The sequence below is a fragment of the Oncorhynchus mykiss genome, chromosome 3 (genome assembly GCF_013265735.2).
Source record: "Oncorhynchus mykiss isolate Arlee chromosome 3, USDA_OmykA_1.1, whole genome shotgun sequence".
NCBI lineage: Eukaryota > Metazoa > Chordata > Actinopteri > Salmoniformes > Salmonidae > Oncorhynchus > Oncorhynchus mykiss.
Genome location: NC_048567.1, coordinates 19,351,379 through 19,370,934, shown reverse-complemented (window position 1 = coordinate 19,370,934; position 19,556 = coordinate 19,351,379). Strand labels below are relative to the sequence as shown.

Here is a 19,556-nt window from a genome sequence, read left to right as displayed (position 1 = left end):
TGGCTAGCACCGGAATAATTGATGTTTGCTCCGGAATCGACGAAAGCCGATTGTCACACGGATAGCAGCTAGCTAGCTGTGAGATCCGGGTATGAATGTCCAGAGAGCAGTTGAAATCCAGGGACATGGAGAGAAAAATTGGTCCGGTATGTTCCGTTCCGAGCCGCTCTGCGCCATACAAAACTGGCGATAGATTTTCGATAGATTTTCGAGCTGAAAGGATAGCTGATGACCACAAACCGTGGTTAGCTGAATACTAACGATTTGCCAGTAAAGAAGCTAACTAGCTTCTGATTAGCTTCTGGATTAGCTTCTGGGCTATCTCCTGGCTAGCTTCTGGCTAGTTTCTGGCTAGTTTCTTGGAATTTCTGGCTAACTTCTTGGAGGATTACAGATCTGAGGTAAATAATACTTTTTTATAAATATAAATTGGTGAGGCGGGTTGCAGGAGAGTGTTTTGAAGATGAGTTGATGGAAAATAAAAATAAAATGTATGTGAAAAAAGTTGTAAATATATATATATATACAGGACAAGACGAGGACAAAAGACGTCTGAACTGCTATGCGATCTTGTAGTTGTTGGAGTTTACGGATTTAGGGTTGTACCTGGTGGGTTCCTTGATGATTTGTGTGAGATTGAGGGCATCTAGCTTAGATTGTAGGACTGCCGGGGTGTTAAGCATATCCCAGTTTAGGTCACCTAACAGAACAAACTCTGAAGCTAGATGGGGGGCGATCAATTCACAGATGGTGTCCAAGGCACAGCTGGGAGCTGAGGGGGGTCGGTAGCAGGCGGCAACAGTGAGAGACTTATTTCTGGAGAGATTCATTTTAAAATTAGAAGTTCGAACTGTTTGGGCATAGACCTGGAAAGTATAACAGAACTTTGCAGGCTATCTCTGCAGTAGATTGCAACTCCTCCCCCTTTGGCAGTTCTATCTTGACGGAAAGTGTTATAGTTGGGTATGGAAATCTCAGATTTTTTGGTGGCCTTCCTAAGCCAGGATTCAGGACATCAGGGTTGGCAAGGACATCAGTGTTGGCAGAGTGTGCTAAAGCAGTGAGTAAAACAAACTTAGGGAGGAGGCTTCTGATGTTAACATTCATGAAACCAAGGCTTTTTCGATCACAGAGGTCAACAAATGAGGGTGCCTGGGGACATGCAGGGCCTGAGTTTACCTCCACATCACCCGAGGAACAGAGGAGGAGTAGGATGAGGGTGCGGCTAAAGGCTATCAAAACTGATCGCCTAGAGCGTTGGGGACAAGGAATTAAAGGAGCAGATTTATGGGTGTGGTAGAATATATTCAGGGCATAATGTGCAGACAGGGGTATGGTGGGGTGCGGGTACAGCGGAGGTAAGCCCAGGCACTGGGTGATGATAAGAGAGGTTGTATCTCTGGACATGCTGGTTATAATGGGTGAGGTCACCGCATGTGTGGGAGGTGGGACAAAGGAGGTATCAGAGGTGTGAGGAGTGGAACTAGGGGCTCCATTGTAAACTAAAACAATGATAACTAACCTGAACAATAGTATACAAGGCATATTGATAATTGAGAGAGACATACAGCAAGGCATAAAGTAATCGCAGGTCTTGATTGGGAGAGCTTGCTAAAACAATAGGTGAGACTACAACAGCTAGTCAGCTAACACAACAACAGCAGGTAAAATGGCGATGACTATGCTCGGAGGGTCGGATTAACTACACACAGAGCCTGAGTTCGCGGCTGGCGCTGACAGATAAAACAGAAATAAACAGAATGGAGTACCGTGATTAATGGACAGTCCAGCAGGCATCAGCTATGTAGCCAAGTGATCATAGTGTCATAGTGTCCAGGGGGCAGCAGTAGATGGAACAGGGAAGCCGCCACTACGCTAGCACGCGGGCGACACAGCGTTTAAAGTAAGTAGCCTGGGGGTGGTAGGGGGGTCTGGGGTGGTGCGGCGGGGGGGCCGTGTCGACAGAGAATCCAAGCCAGATGGCAAAAGAGGTATTGTATAATTTAGTTTGCTAGCAGGCAGATGTGCCTGGCTCACGGCTAACTGGTGCTAGCTTCGTGGCAGTGGCGTTAGCCAAGGTCCAGAGTTTACAGCAAGGATCCAGTATTGGGCTCCAGAGTATTGGGCTCTAGCCGTGTATGAGTGGGGTTCGGGTGAACAGCTGAGTAGGCCGGGAGGTGGGGAGGTGGGCCTCAGGGATAGCTTCGGTACTGGGTGCAAGCTAGCTGTGAAGATCAGAAGTAGTGGTCCAGGGATTACGGCAGGAATCCGGCATTGTTGTGGAGAGACAGTTCGATACTGGTAGAATGGCGAGTATTATCCAGGCTAAAAACAGGGCTGGCTATGCCGAAGGTAAAAGCCGCTAGCAGTTGCTAACAATGACTAAACAGCTTGTAGCTAATTAGCTGGTTAGCTTCTGGAGGTTCTTGAATGTGTTCTAAAACTAAAAATAATAGCGATTCCGTATCACATTGGGTGAGGCAGGTTACCGGAAGGTATAATCAAATTAAAAATCGAAAAGAGATTGAAAATAAATATGGGTCCAGTGAGTGGTTGGGCTGGCTGGGGACACGGCGATTCAGACAGTTAGCAGGCCTGTGCTAACAAGCTAACAGTTAGTAGGCCGGGGCTAAACAAGCTAGCAGTTAGTAGACCGGGGCAGGCTAGCAGTTAGCAGGCCGGGTTAGCAAGCAAGCAGATAGCAGGGGCTAGAAAGTTAGCCTTTGGGGGACGTCGCGATGGGGTTAAGTCTGTTTTTGCCTCTTCATGTGGTGACGTCGATAGACCGGTCGTGGAATTAGTAGGGTTCCAAGTAGCTCTAGGTAGCTAGCAGGCCTAGCTGGTTAGCATAATGGGCCTTCAGCGGGGCCTGTTGGAGTCCTCGGGCAGATTATGTCGGTATTCCAGTCGTAGGGGATCTGCGGGGTTCCATGCCCTGTACCGGCTGTAGAAGGGGTCTGGATATTGTAGCCCAGGAGTATGCTTCGTTGGTAGCACAGGAGCTCTGGCCGGGCTAGCTTCAAGCTAAGTAGATGGAAACGCTAGCCAGGAGAGGTCATCCGGGCTTGCAGTTAGCTAGTTGTGAAGATCCAGATGAAAATGTTCAGTTTGCGGTGGGAATCCTTGGATAAAAATAATAGGTCCGTTACGCTCTGGTTAGAGTCACGTTGTTCGAATTGGCGAGAGCTATTCGAGCTGAAGGTTAGCTGAACACCGCTGGCAATGGTTTGCTGACTGATAGCTGGTAGTTAGCTGGCTAGCTTCAGTTGAGGGATTCCAGATCCAAAGTAAATATAGATACTTTAGAAGAAAAAAATGCAGATCCACGCTACATTGGGTGAGGCGGGTTGCAGGAGAGTTTTTAGATGTTGAGGTTTAGCAAAATATTTTAAAAGATATGCGAAGAAAAATATGTAAAAAACAATATATACAAGGGACACGACAGGACAAAGACGTCTGACTGCTACGCCATCTTGGAACATTCCTGTGGTTGAATTGTCCTTCTAACCCTAACGGTTCCACCGCTGTCCCCCAAAAGCACCTGAAATTTAGGACCAGGCTTCATTATGGGCCTACTTTTTTTCACGGTCGCAGCACTCAGGGTGAGCTACGGTCAAGCGGGGCATCTCGTTGAACTCGGCACGGCCTAGAGACTATGGTGATGCCATTTTTAGTGTTGATTTCAGTCTGTCATTTTGGTGATGGTTCATCACTGTTTAAACATATTGCAAATGTACAAAAGTCAGCCAGCAAGTCAGCATCCATCAGTCAATTAGATATCATTCTGACACCAAACTGATACCATCTGATACCAAACCCACGTTTTCCAACTCGAATAGAAACCAACTATCACATATTTCAGAGCAGGCCCATAATTCACAGCGCCATTTTAAACCATAATAAAAATGTTAAACACATGTTCTAGCTGCGGGTCCAGTTCTGACATTATGTGTAGGCCTATGTGAGGCAACCCTGGATCCGAGTTTTGGCTCGATAGGTCATTCGGTGCCCGATCAATTACCTTAATTGGTGCTGAAAATATTTTTTTTCCGGGTGTTGCTACGGGGTCCTTGAATGAGCTATCAGACAGAAACGTTGGGGTCCATTTCTATGGGCCGAGGCAGTTTCAATGCACCTAATCTTGTGACTCTGGAACTTTTCTAAATGTCGTCATTTTCGTGATGGTCAAAATGAATTGAAGTTATTGCAAATGTATGAGGCTGTTTCTTGGTCTGAGAACCTTCTAGAGCCACATAACTCACCACACACTATTGACTTGAGCTCAAGAACAGGTTTCTAAAGTTTCAGAACTCTAGGTCTGACGGTTATTTGATAGTTAGAATGAAGGTAACTATTGCAGGCTCTGTGTGTCTGCAAGTCCCACACTGTGTCACTTCATCCTTGCTGTGTGTGTGTGTGTGTATGTGTGTGAGTTTTTCTTGGAAATCTGATGGAAGACATGACTGATTTACAGTTCATGAGGGTTCCCTAATCACACATATGATGTTTTGGTAAGATCTGACCTTTTTAACCCTTCGAAACTGCCTCTATGATCCCAATTTAAGGCACTTCCAGTTGACACAGGAAGCTGAAAGTGAAAAACATATCCTCCTTGGGGTAGGCTCTTACAGAATTTTGAGTTTTAAGTCTTTACGTTAAGAATTTACTGATTTACAGAGGGTTGAATGAGTGTGTGTGAATTCAGAAAATCACAGAAATCTCACAGAGCTCTGAATCCCACCTTAACGGATTCATCTGAACACGCCGCAACTGGATCTGTAACTTTTTTGGGGAAAAAAACACATTTCTTTGAGCATCACCAATTGTACATTGTACAATTTCTCTTAAATTCCGATAGATAAATGGCTGGTCCTTTTTTTCCTGACACTGTAGGTTCATGTTCTTTGAAGTGAAGTGATCAAATTAGAGCTATATTTTTGTTTTTGACCTTTAATCCCAGGAAAATGGCCTTAACTCAAAAAGCGTTGAGGCCTCGACACCATCTTGTTTCTGGGCTAACTACCCATTATGCCAAACCTATGCTCACCAAGTTTCGTCTTTGAAGTCTTTTCCGTTTAGGAGAAATGGCCATGTCGTGATTGGTGATGTTTTGTACATTTGCAATAAGATTACATTCGCCATCTGGTGGAATTTACCGGGACAGCGGAAAAATGGCCAAAATTTGAAAAATTTATAAAACGGAATGTCCAAGAGACTTCGTTCGATGACTTCCCGGAAGATCTGGCCCCGGTGCACAGCCCACCGCCGTCTGCGAATTTTAGAAACATTTGCGGATGTCTAGTAAGGGGCCGTACATTTGCAATATGGAGTTTCTCATCGATCATACAGCAAATACATAAAAGTGCCTTTCATGTATGGCATGGATATGGTTAGTTTTGCATGGTTTGGATAGGGTAAGTTTTGCATGGCTTGGTTGGGGTTAGTTTTACATGGATTGGATAGGGTTTGTTTTACATGGCTTGCATAGGGTTAGTTTTACATGGATTGGATAGGGTTTGTTTTACAAGGCTTGGATAGTGTATGTTTTACATGGCTTGGATAGGGTTATATTTGCATGGCTTGGATAGGGTTAGTTTTAAATGGCTTGGATAGGGTTAGTTTTACATGGCTTGGATAGTGTATGTTTTACATGGCTTGGATAGGGTTATATTTGCATGGCTTGGACAGAGTTAGTTTTGCATGGCTTGAATAGGGTTAGTTTTAAATGGCTTGGATAGGGTTAGTTTTACATGGCTTGGATAGTGTATGTTTTACATGGCTTGGATAGTGTTAGTTTTATATGACTTGGATAGGGTTAGTTTTACAATGCTTGGATAGGGTTAGTTATGTATGGTTTGGATAGGGTTAGTTATGCATGGTTTGGATAGGGTTAGTTTAACATTGCTTGGATAGGGTTAGGTTTGCATGGCTTGATTGGGGTTAGTTTTACATGGCTTGGATAGTGTTATATTTGCATGGCTTGGACAGAGTTAGTTTTACATGACTTGAATAGGGTTAGTTTTACATTGCTTGGATAGGGTTATATTTGCATGGCTTGGACAGAGTTAGTTTTACATGACTTGAATAGGGTTAGTTTTGCATGGCTTGAGTTGTGTATGTTTTGCATGGCCTGGATAAGGTTAGATTTGCATGGCTTGGACAGAGTTAGTTTTACATGACTTGAATAGGGTTAGTTTTACATTGCTTGGATAGGGTTATATTTGCATGGCTTGGACAGAGTTAGTTTTACATGACTTGAATAGGGTTAGTTTTACATTGCTTGGATAGGGTTAGTTTTGCATGGCTTGAGTTGTGTATGTTTTGCATGGCCTGGATAAGGTTAGATTTGCATGGCTTTCATAGGGTTAGTTTTACATGGCTTGGATAGGGTTAGTTTTACATGGCTTGGATAAGGTTAGTTTTACATGGCTTGGATAAGATTAGTTTTACATGGCTTGGATAGGGTTAGTTTTACATGGCTTGGATAGGGTTAGTTTTACATGGCTTTGATAGGGTTAGTTTTACATGGCTTGGAGAGGGTTAGTTTTACATGGCTTGTATCTTTAGTCTAGTCTTCTATTAGGCTACATCAGGGTTAAATATTAACCTAAACCTAAGCGGACAGTTAATAGGAACTCGTGACTGACCCTTTAAAAATAATGTATTCACCAACAGTTGTTTAGTTAACCTTTGTTCTGTCCTGGTTCATGGGATATTGGATTGGTACCTTGTTACCCACAAGGTTCCATGGTTCCTTTTTAACACACCCATAGTCTTTTCTCGGGTGCGACAGAACAGAACTTCAACAGAAGCGGTAATGTACTTAACGTCCAGTAGAAGACTATTGTGATTATGGTGACCTAGATGGCAATTACCGTATTGTTTGCTGCACGATTTTTACGATTTCAAATGGTCACACTTAAATTGATCAGGGCACACCTCACCACACTTACTTAACGGTAGCAAACTTACCTCAAATGCTGTTGATGAATGGTGTGTACCATTTTGAGGCAATGTGTGGTTCAATACAAACCGTTACACAACGTCGCAGAAGTTGAAGTAGACTGAACAAACCCCTGGTTTGAGCCATATTGACTGTGTTGTGGTCAGAAATGTTTTGGAATACCTCTGCAATAAGGTCTCCATTCTCTGCGTGCACCTGGGCTATGGCTCCAATCTCTTTGCATTGGGAAAACGCAGCATACAGCTCATGGTCTTGAAGCATGAACACATCCTTGTATGCCATGAACATCTTGAAGGAGTTGACACCTTTCTCCTTGGCCAAAGTCTCCATTTCCTTTTTGACCTAGAATGGGTTTAGCAAAAAGCCAATTAGTTTAGCGTGCTTTTCTTTTAAATGCTGAGAGATAAGACTGTTAACATTTCTGTAAAAAACATGTATTGACATACTGTCCATCCCAGGTCTCCATGGAGTCTATTACCACATGCTATTTCCTGTTGGGATGTTATTTAAGCAATAAGGCCTGATGAGGTGTGGTATATAGCCAATATACTGTACCACGGCTAAGGGCTGTTCTTACGCACAATGCAACGCGAAGTGCCTGGACACAGCCCTTAGCCCCCTGAGGTGCCTTATTGCTATTATGAACTGTATACCAACGTAATTAGAGCAGTAAAAATAATAGTTTTGTAATACCCGTGGTATATGGTCTGATATACCACAGCTGTCAGCCAATCAGCATTCAGGGCTCGAACCACCCAGTTTTTAATTAAAGTAGATTTTGCAGAGGTTAAGGCTGGGATTTGTCGGATATGCACCTTTTAAAGGCAACATTCCAACTTTGAAGGAGGCAGCATTCACCATAAACACATTTTTTGTCTCAAACGGAAATTACCTTTAAATGTCAACTGTGCTATAACGCTGATCGGATTGAATCTACAGTAACAGTGTCCCTCATTTTTAAAACAAGTCTGCTCTTTTATAAAATCCCAGAAAATTTGATGGCATCAGGCCAGAACAAACAAAGTTCTAAACCCTGCCCAATCTCACAAAGCATTCACAGATCAAGACAAATAAATGAAACATTTCAGTCTGAGACAGGAATGTTTCATAATTTTTGTAAATATCTGTACAAATGTAACCCGTGGGATCTGAACCCCAGTCTCTTGCTTGGTAAAGCAATACAGGGTGCGGGGAAAGCTACTGTACCTCGTCACACATGAGCATGAGTCTGATGTGTACTTTTTTTCAGGATAGAAAATAGATTATAGATATAACAGGGGGCACTACCTTGTCGCTCCACCATGTGACTGCCACATGGAGGGAGTAGTCGCAGCAGACCTTGGCGTCAGCAGTGACCCTCCACCTATCATAGGCCTCCAGCAGAGACGTGCCTCTCTGGGGGATCACAAAGTCTAGGATCATGGTGGTCCCTCCTGCCAGGGCAGCCTGGGAACAGAGCGCAGGGTTCGGGTTTAGAGAGGGGGTTAGGGTTTAGGGGGTGGTATGGGGTATATCCAGTAGGGTGGTCCCTCCTGCCAGGGCAGCCTGGGAACAGAGAGCAGAGTTTGGGTTTAGAGAGGGGGTTAGGGTTTAGGGGGTGGTATGGGGTATGGGGTATATCCAATAGGGTGGTCGCTACTACCAGGGCAGCCTGGGAACAGAGAGCAGGGTTAGGGTTTAGAGTGGGGGTTAGGGTTTAGGGGGTGGTATGGGGTATATCCAGTAGGGTGGTCCCTCCTGCCAGGGCAGCCTGGGAACAGAGAGCAGAGTTCGGGTTTAGAGAGGGGGTTAGGGTTTAGGGGGTGGCATGGGGTATGGGGTATATCCAGTAGGGTGGTCGCTACTACCAGGGCAGCCTGGGAACAGAGAGCAGGGTTAGGGTTTAGAGAGGGGGTTAGGGTTTAGGGGGTTTTATGGGGTATATCCAGTAGGGTGGTCGCTACTACTAGGGCAGCCTGGGAACAGAGAGCAGGGTTAGGGTTTAGAGAGGGGGTTAGGGTTTAGGGGGTTGTATGGGATATATCCAGTAGAGTGGTCCCTCCTACCAGGGCAGCCTGGGTACAGAGAGCAGGGTTAGGGTATACTGTAGATAGGTTAGGGTTTAGAGAGGGGTGGATATGGAGGGGGGGGGGGGGGGGGGGGGGGGTTAGAGTGTAGTCCAGGATCATGATAGTGCCTCCTGCCACTTTCCAGGGCAGCCTGGATAAGGATACACAGAACAGGGTTCAGGTTCCATGGATAAAGATACACAGAACAGGGTTCAGTTTCCATGGATAAAGATACACAAAACAGGGTTTAGGTTCCATGGATAAAGATACGCAGAACAGGGCTCAGGTTCCATGGATAACGATACACAGAACAGGGTTTAGGTTCCATGGATCAAGATACAGTTGAAGTCGGAAGTGTACATACACCTTAGCCAAATACATTTAAACTCAGTTTTTCACAATTTCTGACATTTAATCCTAGTAAAAAGTCCCTGTTTTAGGTCAGTTAGGATCACCACTTTATTTTAAGAATGTGAAATGTCAGAATAATAGTAGAGAGAATGATTCGTTTCAGCTTTTATTTCTTTCATCACATTCCCAGTGGGTCAGAAGTTTATACATACACTCAATTAGTATTTGGTAGCATTGCCTTTAAATTGTTTAACTTGGGTCAAACATTTCAGGTAGCCTTCTACAAGCTTCTTCTTCTTTTGGTGAATTTTGGCCCATTCCTCCTGACAGAGCTGGTGTAACTGAGTCAGGTTTGTAGGCCTCCTTGTTCGCACATGCTGTTTCAGTTCTGCCCACATATTTTCTATAGGATTGAGGTCAGGGCTTTGTGATGGCCACTCCAATACCTTGACTTTGTTGTCCTTAAGCCATTTTGCTACAACTTTGGAAGTATGCTTGGGTCATTGTCCATTTGGAAGACCCATTTAACATCAGATTTAACTTCCTGACTGATGTCTTGAGATGTTGCTTCAATATATCCACATTAGTTTCCTCCCTCATGTTGCCATCTATTTTGTGAAGTGCACCAGTCCCTCCTGCAGCAACGCACCCCACAACATGATGCTGCCATCCCTGTGCTTCACGGTTGGGATGGTGTGCTTTGGCTTGCAAGCCTCCACCTTTCTCCTCCAAAGATAACGATGGTCATTATGGCCAAACAGTTCTATTTTTGTTTTATCTGGATTTTTTTATGGCGGTTTTGGAGCAGTGGCTTCTTCCTTGCTGAGCAGCCTTTCAGGTTATGTCGATAGAGGACTCGTTTTACTGTGGATATAGATACTTTTGTACCTGTTTCCTCCAGCATCTTCACAAGGTCCTTTGCTGTTGTTCTGGGATTGATTTGCACTTTTCTCACCAAAGTATGTTAATCTCTAGGAGACAGAACACGTCTCCTTCCTGAGCGGTATGACAGCAGCGTGGTCCCATGGTGTTTATAAAGATGAACGTGGTACCTTTAGGCGTTTCTGAGGTCTTGGCTGATTTCTTTTGATTTTCCCATGATGTCAAGCAAAGTGGCACTGAGTTTGAAGATATGCCTTGAAATACATCCACAGGTACAACTTTATTTACAGTATCTGCAGCATCTACTGCACCTTACAATGCTTTTTTTGTTTAATATCCTACATGTTTTTAAATATGTAAAGGTACAGTATGTTTTAAACTTCATTAAATGGGGTTTTATGCAGCCCACCTGTAATACAGAAAAGTATTCACACCCAGTATTCACACCCACATGTTGTTGTGTTACAGCCGAAATTTAAAATGGATTACATTTCTACACACAATACCCCATAATATAAAAGTGGAATTATGTTTTTCAAAATGTTTACATATGAATTAAAAATGAACAGCTGAAATGTCTTGTTATGGCAAGCCTACATAAGTTCAGGAGTAAAAATGTGCTTAAAAATTTGCCTGGACCTTTTGCACCCTCTCTGGATTACTGACCTCTGCCTGCCCCGACCCTGACCCTGACCCTGAGACTGCCTGCCCTGACACTGACCCTGACCCTGAGACTGCCTGCCCTGACCCTGACCCTGACCCTGAGACTGCCTGCCCTGACCCTGACCCTGAGACTGAGACTGCCTGCCCTGACCCTGACCCTGACCCTGAGACTGCCTGCCCTGACCCTGAGACTGCCTGCCCTGACCCTGACCCTGACCCTGAGACTGCCTGCCGTGACCCTGACCCTGAGACTGAGACTGCCTGCCCTGACCCTGACCCTGACCCTGAGACTGCCTGCCCTGACCCTGAGACTGAGACTGCCTGCCCTGACCCTGACCCTGAGACTGCCTGCCCTGACCCTGAGACTGCCTGCCCTGACCCTGACCCTGAGACTGAGACTGCCTGCCCTGACCCTGACCCTGAGACTGAGACTGCCTGCCCTGACCTTGACCCTGACCCTGACCCTGAGACTGCCTGCCCTGACCCTGAGCCTGCCTGCCATTCTATACCTTGCCCCACCTCACTAGATTACTGACCACTGCCTGCCCTGACCCTGACCCTGACCCTGACCCTGAGACTGTCTGCCCTGACCCTGAGCCTGCCTGCCATTCTATACCTTGCCCCACCTCACTAGATTACTGACCACTGCCTGCCCTGACCCTGAGCCTGCCTGCCATTCTATACCTTGCCCCACCTCACTAGATTACTGACCTCTGCCTGCCCTGACCCTGACCCTGACACTGACCCTGACCCTGACCCTGAGACTGCCTGCCCTGACCCTGAGCCTGCCTGCCATTCTATACCTTGCCCCACCTCACCAGATTACTGACCTCTGCCTGCCCTGACCCTGAGCCTGCCTGCCATTCTATACCTTGCCCCACCTCACTAGATTACTGACCTCTGCCTGCCCTGACCCCGAGACTGCCTGCCATTCTATACCTTGCCCCACCTCACTGGATTACTGACCCCTGCCTGCCCTGACCCTGAGCCTGCCTGCCCTGACCCTGAGACTGCCTGTCCTGACCCTGAGACTGCCTGTCCTGACCCTGAGACTGCCTGTCCTGACCCTGAGACTGCCTGTCCTGACCCTGAGACTGCCTGCCCTGACCCTGAGACTGCCTGCCGTTCTGGACCTTTTGCATCCTCTCTGGATTACAGACCTCTGCCTGACTTTGATCTGTCGTTTGTCTGCCCCTCTACTATTTTGTTTCTTCGACACTGTCTGCATCTGGGTCGTACCTGAAACCTGATAGAGTCAATAAGTATTCAACCACTTTGTTATGTCAAGCCTAAATGAGTTCAGGAATAAAAACGTGCTAAACAAGTCACATAATAAGTTGCATGGATTCACTCTGTGTGCAATAATAGTGTTTAACATGATTTTTGAATGAATACCTCATCTCTGTACCCCACATACACAATTATATGTAAGGTCCCTCAGTCGAACAATGAATTTCAAACACAGATTCAACCACAAAGATTAGGGAGGTTTTCCAATGCCTCGCAAAGAAGGGCACCTATTAGTAGATGTGTAAAAAAATGCAGACATTGAATATCATTTTGAGCATGGTAAAGTTATTAATTACACTTTGGATAGTGTATCAATACACCCAATCACTACAAAGATACAGGCGTCCTTCCTAACTCAGTTGCCGGAGAGGAAGGAAACTGTTCAGGGATTTCACCATGAACAGTTACAGAGTTTAAAGGCTGAGATAGAAGAAAACTGAGGATGGATCAACAACATTGTAGTTACTCCACAATAGTAACCTAATTGACAGAGTGAAAATAAGGTAGCTTATACTGGATAAAAACATTCCAAAACATGCATCCTGTTTGAAACAAGGCACTAAAGTAATACTGTTAAACTTGTGGCAAAGCAATTCACGTTTTGCCCTCAATACAAAGTGTTATGTTTGGAGCAAATCCAATACAACATTTTCAAGCATAGTGGTGGCTGCATCATGTTATGAGTATGCTAGGATAAAGAACCAACTGAATGGAGCTAAGCACAGGCAAGATCCTAGAGGAAAACCTGGTTCAGTCTGCTTTCTACCAGACACTGGGAGATGAATTCACCTTTCAGCATGACAATAACCTAAAACACAAGGCCAAATTTACACTGGAGTTGCTTACCAAGCAGTCAGTGAACATTCCTGAGTTGCAGTTTTGACTTAAATCTACTTGAAGATCTATAGCAATACCTATAAATGGTTGTCTATCAATGATTAACAACAAATTTGACAGAGCTTGAAGAATTTTGAAAAGACGAATGTGCAAATGTTGCACAATCCAGGTGTGGAAAGCTCTTCGAGACTTACCCAGAAAGACTCACAGGTGTAATCACTGTTCTTCTACAAAGTATTGACTCAGGGGTGTTAATACTTATATACATTTATTTGTGAACATCTTTTCACTTTGTCATTATGAGTTGCTGGTGTGTAGATGGGATGGGAGAGAAATAAATCAATTTAATAAATGTAGAATTCAGGCAACAAAATGTGGAATAAGTCAAGGGGTATGTATGGATACTTTCTGAAGGAACTGTAATTATTTTTGTCAGATTTTACTTGTGAATTGTCCTTATGCAGTGAAATCAAGCAAACTCCATTAACCCAGAGCCTACACACAGTGCAACACAAAAGTATTCTCACCTTAGTTCCAATATGGAAATCATCTACTGCTTTGGTGCCCATAAATGCCAACTCCATGTGGGTATGGGTATCGATACCACCCGGTATCACCAGTTTATCTGTGGCATCTATAACGGTAACTCCAGCAGGGATTTGGAGGTTTAATCCGACTTCTTTAATTCTTCCGTCTTCAATGTAGACATCGCTGATAATGGAGCAATCCTCGTTCACAATTTTCCCTCCTTTTATAAGGATCCTGCTTTGGTTTAACATTCTTTCCCTTTTAGAAGCGCTGGGCATAGGTCTATAATGTCACTTAGGTATGGGACACACTGGGCGTAGGTCTAGAATGTCACTTAGGTATGGGTTACACAACAAACAAATATTTCACAAGTAGACACACCTCCTACAAAAAAACATTCCCAGGAAGTAGCCTAGATTTCGCACTATTTACAAAACTTGACCAGACTTGCAGGGCCGTGGTCCCCAAGGATATTACTACTATAAAAAAAATCACTCAATTTATCCAGATCACAGATGAGCAAGTTAAAATTGTCTGGTAGAAAGTGACAAAGAAATGAACTTGCAGTAGGCCTAAAGTGTGTTTGTTTCCATGAAGCTCCAGGGACCACTCATTTTATGTTGGGCGGTCGGCCCTTCCCACAAATAGGCAAATGATTGATGGATTGCTGACTTCTTGCTTTCCAACATTCCCAGGACATGAGGTTAGTCTGAGGTTACAGCCAGAGTCAGCCCTGTGCTTAAGCAACGTAGGCGGTTGCCTAGGTCCTCATGCCGGCTGCTAGGAACTCAGCTGGGGTCTCAACTTACTGTTGAGAGTTAGAATAGTAGAATAGACAAGGTGGAAATTTGGTTGTGCATCAGCAGTTTTCCTCTTGTTATGTCAGTCATCGACTGTCACGCAATTAGCACGTCAGCTAACATTTTTTAGATTGTTAAATTAGTTACCCAGCAGCTATCTAAACCTGTAGTAATCATGGCTGAATTACCGACCAGGCATGATGGGACCCTCCAGAAGGACCACATTGATATTGTTAGTTATTCTCACTCGGATATCAAATTAACATAAGTCATGGCAAAAGTTGCAGAATTTCAGGAAATTAGCTTTAAAATGGCAAAAATGTCTCTCCACCCCATGGCAAAATGTTTAGAATGACAGAAAACTTGCATTCAGTAGGTAAACTAAAACCACAGACTTTCAGATAACATTGTGATGTTCCTGGAGCACTCAACACGTCACATCCCTGTGTCTCCTGAACTGTTTTTGTTGTTAGCCACTGGGAGAGATTAGCATTTCAGTGCAGTGGATTGGTTGTCAACAAGAACATCACATCAGTTCAGTTCCCACAACTTTTTTCATCCATTAGTGTATTAAAAATAGAATAAAAAAACAGAGACATTGGAGGGACAAAGATGCATGTGGCTGGGAGATAAGGCAGTGCACAGGGCTTAGGAAACACCTAACCTTCACAGTACTTCAATACACAATAACATGTGACTTAAGAGGATTTACATAAGATGAGAGCCCTAATCAGTAGGAGACAAACCAATGAGGCAGCAGTGGCATCTTGTTACTAACAGAAACTCTCGATGCGGCATGAAGAAAGTTCCGATTCTGGGTGGATTTAGAAAGCTGCTGTTGAGCCTTGTTGTTCTTCCCTGTACTACACAGGTCAGGTGTAACTGTAAAAAATATATATCCTGGGAATGCTAAACTGAGCAGAAGGTGATATGAATGAAAAAGTGCCAAAATGGCCATTGTTCGTCAAAGTGATTTGATTATGTTTGGTTTTAGCTCAGAATGTCCTAATTTTTCCGATCTTTGTAATACTCACTTATTATTTACCGGTATAACAGTTACACTTTTCCCATTTCAATTTAAAATGTTGTGGCAAAACAGAAAATGCTTTAAACTATTTCCTAATCCTATTGATCCCCTTCCTGGTACTGCAGTATCTTTTCTACTTCTTTAGCATCTTTTTTTATGCTAACAGATGTCTACAAAAAATTATTTTGAAAGAATGCACATTACAGGGAAAGCATATGTGCATGCTCAATCTGATTCATCTTTTGTTGTATGTTCTTTGCCCCATAAGGTTTCAGAAGTGTTAAGGAAACGCAGACATCCATAGATTGCATTTCCACTAATTGTTGCCCAGATGGCAGTGTTCTCTTCAGATTGCAAAGACATTGAAAGGACTAATATACATTTGTCTCATTCTTTCATAATCCTAGAAACACACAGATACTGAAATAGAGATTTCAAATGATCAGTCCTCCATACATAATGATCTATCAATTATCTGTAGATGATCTGTAATCAATAGAACTAAGTGGAAAAAAATGGGACTGTTTGGAGGTGAAAACGCACCGCGACAACAGTACTTCAAAACATTTGTCAATCACATTGTTGCAGCTCAAGCATCACAAGGCAGGCAGCTGTTAAGCAGACTCTAAAAATGTTAAGCTTCCAACAATGGAGAGGCAGAAAATGTGAAGGGAAACAATTAAATTACGCCTTGCATGAAGTTTACTTTTCATTTTGTGAGGCAAATTTAGTGCCGCGGTTAATCATTATGCTGTTGAACACGATTTGCAAAAATATTCAAGAGCTTTATGTGCCTCACTGCCCCTTCTGTATTGAAAAATAATGGGCCTCTATCCAATTAAAACCTGCATTAAATCTCTAAAGTATTACATGCACTTTAGCAGTATCTCTCTGATGAGGCTTTTCTGTATGTGCAGATGCTGACAGAGCCTCAGAAAGGAGAGCTTTTTGACTGACTGCTCTCTCTATTCCAGGGCTTGGATTGTATTGATACAGTGTACAAACCCCTCCACTGAACCCCTGTTCTGAACCAAGCTTAGTTAGTCTACTCTGTGGCATGAGAAATGATGCATGTGATACTGCACTGTACTGTAGGTAGAAGTCAAGGGAAAAAAGCACAATATTCTAGCATGATATGTTATGATATGATGTGTTTTCTTCAGCTTCAATATAACCTTATTAACCACCCTATTTTTATAATAATTGTTGTATTTTCAAACCAATTCTATTTCAACACATTTATTGATAGTCAGGTTTGATAAAGAGCAGAATGGCCAAACTATTCCAAAACATCATGTGAGTCATTGTTCTGTAATCAGGGCAACATTCCAACATGTGAAAAGATGATTTATGTGACCATCTGCTTTGTTTGGTCTTAATTTAATTACATTTTTTGGGTAGCTGAATTTGCATATACAGGCCCCATTCAAAAAAATAATACTCTTGAAAGGTGATGATGGATATGCCCCCAGTATAGATCGATCCCCTTCACTAGTACCATTGCATTTTAAATCCACTGCCTCATTTCTCATTGATAAAGTGACCAAACATGAGAACACATAACAGACAGCTACTGTAGATGTTCAACAACCTCACTATCTACTCATGTTAATTAAAAGATTTGCAGCTACACGTGTCTGAAGATAATCAAAATGTCTTCTCCTCTCAGTCCCAGAAGTCTCCGCGCTGCTGCAGCAATCTCATGTTTATTTAGAATGAATCAATCTACCCACAATTGAGTTAATTAATTAGTGTTTTAATGCTACACTTATAATTGCAAGGCAGATTAATCCGTAGACAAAGCAATCAAATTAATGCAGCAAATATAACCGATGATTGTTGTTCAAACTTATATGTTACCAGAGGGTTTGGATCTTCGTCTGTCTCAAACAGGGTGTTTTTCCAACCACTAGATGGCACAATTGAGTGACAGTTCAACTGGTTCGTCCTCTGTCTGTCACAACTTGAATATCCACACAATTTGCAGTCCTAGTGTCCTTACTGAGTTTGTTTCGTTTACATATGTATAGGCTGATGTAAGATATACGGGGACCTTTATGACATCTGCAGTTACAGATACATGTCTACGTGTCTTTACATTGATGGGCAACCAAAGTAATGATGAAGTGGAGGTCAATGGACTTCTCAACCAGACAGTGTCAAGAGCAATAACACCCTGTTTAAAAAAGAAAGCCTGACATTTACATGTTTATCATGTGGAAATCAAAGAGGACATTTCCCAGTGCCTTTAAGTTGACATAATATTTCATCTGCTTTCTCTGTGAGGTGCGAAACATGAGCTCACATTTCCTCTAAATGTCACAGGGTTTGTGTTCTCTCCAGGAAAATATTCACAAAGGATTGGTAGTGCTGAGCAGGGCACTCTATTTGATTTAGTCCATGCAGTATTACATACTTCAGAGTAAAATTCCCACAAATGTGAATTCCCAACATATTGATTCTATATACACTGAGTGTACAAAACATTAGGAACAACTCTTTCCATGACATAAACTGACCAGGTGAATCCAGGTAAAAACTATGATCCCGTATTGATGTCACCTATTAAATCCACTTCAATCAGTGTAGATGAAGGGGAGGAGACAGGTTACAGATGGGTTTTTAAGCCTTTAGACAATTGACACATGGATTGTGTATATTTGTCATTCAAACGGGGGTATGGTAGTAGGTGCCAAGCGCACCAGTTTGAGTGTCTCAAGAACAGCAACGCTGCTGGGTTTTTCACGCTCAACCGTTTTTTGTGTGTATCAAGAAAGGTCCACCAAACAAAAGACATCCAGACAACTTGACGCAACTGTGGGAAGCATTGGAGTCAACATGGGCCAGCATCCCTGTGGAACGCTTTCAACACCTTGTAGAGTCCATGCCCCAACAAGTTGAGGCTGGTGTTCCTAAAAGGTGTTCCTAATGTATTGTACACTCAGTGTATATGTCAAGGAAGGACAAGTTAAAGTTGTCCAACAATGACTATATACTTACACCATTAAAAGTGATTTCACATTTTTAAATAGCTTTTTAAAATGATTTAATTTACTCTTGTGTTTTGTTGACCTAATTTGTATTGAGGTATAGTGCTCAGTCATATCCACATTTCCAACAGCACATACATTTTGTGTTAAGAATTCAACGACTTCTGACAAAACGTAATACTTTTGTTTACCAATGTTTATATATTTTCAGGCATTTCAGGAATATACTTGAATCGTTTCACACCCTCAGTGAAAAAAACCCCAATGATAATTCTCTGCTCCTTTTAGTTGATCATTACTGAAGATCTGCACAGATGGATGTGATGAATACATATGCTATCGTATTACTGCACTGCTCCACTAATACACTCTGCACCACAGATTCCCTCGGAGATACTCTGACTGAAAAGAGAAGTATTTTGGGATCACAGTTAGAATATCTGGAGATATCACATGAAATATATATAACTTTAAAAAAAACACAGATTATAATTCAGTGTCTTAAATATATTTCTGTTATAGTTATTTGGGTGTGTTGGTTACTAAATAGTTAGCTATTCACAATTATTCATATGTATACCTTCTGGTGTTAAACATCAGATCTCCACTTCCTGTCATGTCTGCTGGCTTTTCCCTATTCTTCTGTCCTCCCTGTCCTTCTGTCCTCCCTGTCCCTCTGTCCTCTCTGTCCTTCTGTCCTCCCTGTCCCTCTGTCCTCCCTGTCCTCCCTGTCCTTCTGTCCTCCCTGTCCTTCTGTCCTCCCTGTCCCTCTGTCCTCCGCATCCTCCCTGTCCTTCTGTCCTCCCTGTCCCCCTGTCCTTCTGTCCTCCCTGTCCTTCTGTCCTCCCTGTCCCTCTGTCCTCCCTGTCCTCCCTGTCCTTCTGTCCTCCATGTCCTCCCTGTCCTTCTGTCCTCCATGTCCTCCCTGTCCTTCTGTCCTTCCTGTCTTTCTGTCCTCCCTGTCCCTCTGTCCTCCCTATACTCCCTGTCCTTCTGTCCTCCATGTCCTTCTGTCCTTCTGTCCTCCCTGTACTCCCTGTCCTTCTGTCCTTCTGTCCTCCCTGTCCTTCTGTCCTTCTGTCCTCCCTGTCCTTCTGTCCTCCCTGTCCTTCTGTTCTTCTGTCCTCCCTGTCCTTATGTGCTTCTGTCCTCCCTGTCCTTCTGTCCTCCTGTCCT

At 43.4% G+C, this 19,556-nt stretch overlaps 1 protein-coding gene across 2 annotated transcripts in view; it reads right to left on the bottom strand.

Annotated features, from left to right (window-relative positions):
• Positions 1 to 14,163, bottom strand: part of LOC110512399 (dihydropyrimidinase) — a 51,727-nt gene extending 37,564 nt beyond the window's left edge. The window contains exons 1-3 of one of the 2 annotated variants that reach the window (XM_036971061.1): positions 13,563 to 14,162; positions 8,252 to 8,410; positions 7,127 to 7,306 (exon numbers count right to left, since the gene is read on the bottom strand). In XM_036971061.1, the coding sequence (XP_036826956.1) occupies positions 7,127 to 7,306; positions 8,252 to 8,410; positions 13,563 to 13,841 (618 nt within the window). In that variant the 5' untranslated portion in view covers positions 13,842 to 14,162. Of the gene's footprint in view, positions 1 to 7,126; positions 7,307 to 8,251; positions 8,411 to 13,562 lie in introns of both variants that reach the window. The other variant, XM_021592813.2, reaches the window with a different exon arrangement.
• Between the last annotated feature and the right edge of the window lie 5,393 nt (positions 14,164 to 19,556).